The sequence below is a fragment of the Penaeus monodon genome, chromosome 22 (genome assembly GCF_015228065.2).
Source record: "Penaeus monodon isolate SGIC_2016 chromosome 22, NSTDA_Pmon_1, whole genome shotgun sequence".
Classification (NCBI taxonomy): domain Eukaryota; kingdom Metazoa; phylum Arthropoda; class Malacostraca; order Decapoda; family Penaeidae; genus Penaeus; species Penaeus monodon.
Window position 1 is genome coordinate 40,929,434 of NC_051407.1, and position 4,063 is coordinate 40,933,496.

Here is a 4,063-nt window from a genome sequence, read left to right on the forward strand (position 1 = left end):
AACCTCTACTCTTCCACCACTGGCCTTGCACAAATACCACCGCTCGTTATTAACAAATACGCAGAGCGAGCGAAATTAAAATAACAGATAAACAAGCGGCCTCGGCAACAGCCGTCTCTTTGACCGAGGGGTCGGGCAAAAACTCCGCCAGGATAAGGGTTGAGATATGTATCACAAACACACATCATGCATCAAAACAAGAAGACATTAACAGTGCAACAAACAGATTAACTATTTTGACACGTTAAATCGACTTGAATACGAGATTGTACTACATAGCAACCAAAATGATCCGATCTAGATTTATTAGCTATTAGAGAATCAAGTTCAAAGTTGTCACCAAAAAAAAAAAAGTGAAATACACCACAAATACATGGTCAGCTAACAAAACTCTGCCTGAAGATAAACTTCGTAATGAAGGGAATAACCTTCATTACGAAGTCAACTTAGTGATGGGAATGTTCATTAAGAACCAGCAGCACCTACTGGGAAAGAGGAAAGTCTCTTTCCCAGTAATCACATATTTCCCAGTAATCACATATTCTCGTGGGCGGAAATCCGGTAGGTCACACAATCGCAGTTCATTATTTGGCTTATCTAGCCTTCCTGCCTCCCACCTCTACTATGTTTCCCTAATTATGTAAGCACCCCAGATATGTCCTCAACTAACCTTTAAAAATTCCCTGTTCCATTCCTTATTTCTACCGAACAACTTTCACAGACCGTCAAATCCTGACTCTTCCATCCCCAGCCCATCAGCTTCCATACGGACCATCCTCCACCATAGCCTGTCCTATAAGCATTTCCTGTGAATTCTAGGTAAACTAAAACAGTTTCCACTGTACACTCTAAAACATAACATAGAAATCAACAACCATCCCACTCTCCCTAATCACATATTGCATCAGCGCCCCATGAAACCAATTATGCTGCCATACATGGCTTAATTGACTTGGAGACCTGGTCGGATAGAAACCCTACCACCAATACTTGGTTTAATTTACCTTGAGACCTACGCTCATATTCAGAGACACTTTGGGCACTTTTTCTAGTGGCGGCATAGGTAACTCGACGGCCATTGGCTGTAATGCGAAGCAGCTCAACTGTCATTGGCTGATGGACACGAGATAGTGGAACTTCGGGGACAGTTATTCCATAGATACAATGTATCTGAAGCTTTCCTGAATATGAGCGCTAGTCTGATAGAAACCCTGCATCTGTACATGTTTGAATTGACCTGGAGACCTGATCGGATTGAAATCCTACCACACACACACACGATCCGACGAAAATCAAGGTCAGTTCATTTGATGGCAGGAAACGGCGGAGGGTGGTTTCTCATAATGATTCTCTGCATCAAAGAATTACTTTTCTGGTAGCTTCCCTAATGGCTTTATACATGAAAACAAAGAAAATGGACCAAAGATGGTTATGCAAAAACGAGGTTATTATATAACATTGCCCTTTTTAAAACTGAATATTAATAATCTATTTTCTCCCTTTCACCTGCGGACAAATATACGGCATGAGAAAAAAATATTATATCCATTTTAAGATATATATTTTTTATTTGGCCTTACTGCATTCACTTATATTCACCCATGTTTCTTTTTACTTATCAGTTTTCCTTTTCATAATTCACAAGCAGTGAATTCTGTTGACAACCTGTCGATGTTGTCTGCGGCAAAACTAACGGTTAGCCTCAGGGTCAACACATACATAGTGCGATTCGGTATGAACGGATGAATTGGCGGAGTTAAGAAACATACTTTTGGGGCGTCATCCGCCAGAGGAACAGCCTACAATCAGTCATTCACGATCCAGTCGGGTGGGATCCGACCAAGCCCGTCCGATGTTCTTAAAGCCAAATTGCACTATGCATGGGGCAGATCTTTACCGGAAGCCGAAGTAGCAACAACTCCAGAAGAACCACCAGCAGTGAAACGGTTGGACCGCACTGCGGCGAAAGGGACCACCACCGTTACGCCCGGTGCCGCCACCTTTCATCGCCCTGCACCACTTCCACGCCAAGACACTTGCCGTTACACCCAAACTGCTTTGGCTGCGGGGAGGCGTCTCACCAGTCTTGCGGCTCGTGAGGCCGACAGCAGCTAACCTTCCTCGGGGGCCTCAACCTTCCCGTTAGGACGGCGAAGAGTGGGGAGCCGGCTTGCCACCTGGACCTTCTGACGGAGCCATCCTGTCTTCTGATCTGTGGGGAGCTGACGACTGGCCTCCGGCCTTCACACCACCTGTATCTGCCCTTAGTGGAAGGACGGTAGCGGTGTCAACCAACGTCGCCATCGGCAGCATTCGGCGACTCGTGGAGAGCAGGATGAAGAGGTTCCTGACGTCGGCCCGGGAGTACCCCAGGAGGGCACACGGGTTCCGGGGCGTGCAAGACAAACGTCCTATGATCCACCAGATCATCGAGGTGGACGCGGTGTCCTACAGTTGCCTCCTGGGACAATACTTTTGGCTTCCTGGCTGCACACAACTAGCTGTCTTCGGCCTTTTTGACAATCACTTCATCCATACTAAGCCAAGTAGGAGATCACCCCCAATTTATTATTCACCCTTTCACTTCACCTCTCACCCCCTTAAGCACAACTAGCGAATGTTTTCATCTTCATCATCACCTTAACTATACATGGGGGTTTTATGTCCCGCAGAAAAGGAAACACTGAAATAAGCAAGCAGTGTATTCCCCCTCAATCTGCCCCATGTCAGTATCTCCACCTAATCCTCCACCGTCGCCGGGAGCAGAAATGAGCAGTAATAAAAATAATCTTTAGTGAAACCCAGTCTTAGGTACTGTGCGTATGGAATAGCATTTGGAGAAGTGAGTTTAAGAACAAGAGAAAAAAGAAGATATAAGCCTCCCTTCACCAAATGCATCATACCAACAACGGATAAGTAAGGATAAGTCTGTGAAAAAATATTATAATCTGTGTTCCCCCCCTGACAGTAGTGCTTATAGTGATAAACAACAGTAGATAGCACATGCTTGACACTCGGTGTAAACAATGAGAACGAAGATAGAATTACGCTAATACAACTACGAACAAAGAAAAACAGACAAAACAGGATGCAGACTCATACAAGGGACCCCGAATCCAAAAGTCTTACCCCTTTCATAACTGCCACACAGACACGAGGGAGGAGGGATCCCCTTGCTCGTTAACTCGACAAAAGGCATTTAAGAACAAAAATAATCACTCATTGTAAACAGATTCATCATTTTGCTGAAATCGGCAGGACTCAATGCGGATGACTTCATAAATTCAGGAACCATACCTAACCTGCTGAGCTGGATATTTAAAAATGACATGTCAACACATGCGCCGACAAAGCAAGATGCTCCATGGCATTCACTACTTTTTATCTGATAAATGCTTGTGGTCTGAGGCATAAGCTTTGTAATCAAACAAAATATCAATATTATAGTACATGTTTTCTCCAAATCTCGGGATAATAGAAAATGTTAAACAACAGAATGCAAGAGAAAGGTGGGTGGCCTGCTATCAGAGTCCTATTAAATGCATCATTCCACGTACCGACAACCTTGAAATATAGACTCGGAGCTCGACCGAGACGGTTGTCTCGTGAAGCAAGGGAGATAATATTATGCAACATATTATTACGTGGGACACCATCTGAAGAAAGTCTTTGAGAACACATGATCCCCAAGCATAATATGAAAAAGCCCTCTCAGTGATTTTAGGCGAATCAACACTTTCCTAGACTGCAGGCTCACATTTGCATGAAAATAAAAAAAAAACGTGGAAAATGATATTGCAAACCGCTTGTACTAGTGCCAACCCATATTTCCAAACTTAGGCAAGTGTAATCATCTGCCGTTGCTTTTGATACCGAAAAGATACCAGCTACCTTTGTAACAAAACGCATATAAATATCATCTTATTCAACATCCTTGATCAGAGTGTTAAGTATCACCACCTTTCGTAAAACAAAAAAGGAGACATAGATAAGATTGAAAAGAATTCTATGAACTGATGCAAAAGATTCATGTAAACCCGGGTCTCTTCTAGAGCTCCATCAC

The 4,063-nt window shown here is 43.6% G+C and overlaps 1 protein-coding gene across 1 annotated transcript in view; it reads left to right on the top strand.

The window, feature by feature from the left end:
- The first annotated feature begins 1,176 nt into the window (after positions 1-1,176).
- LOC119587436 overlaps positions 1,177-4,063 on the top strand; it is a 17,513-nt gene continuing 14,626 nt past the window's right edge. Inside the window, exon 1 of the mRNA XM_037936167.1 lies at positions 1,177-1,297. Within this exon, the coding sequence (XP_037792095.1) occupies positions 1,188-1,297 (110 nt within the window). The 5' untranslated portion in view covers positions 1,177-1,187. The remainder of the gene's footprint in view (positions 1,298-4,063) is intronic.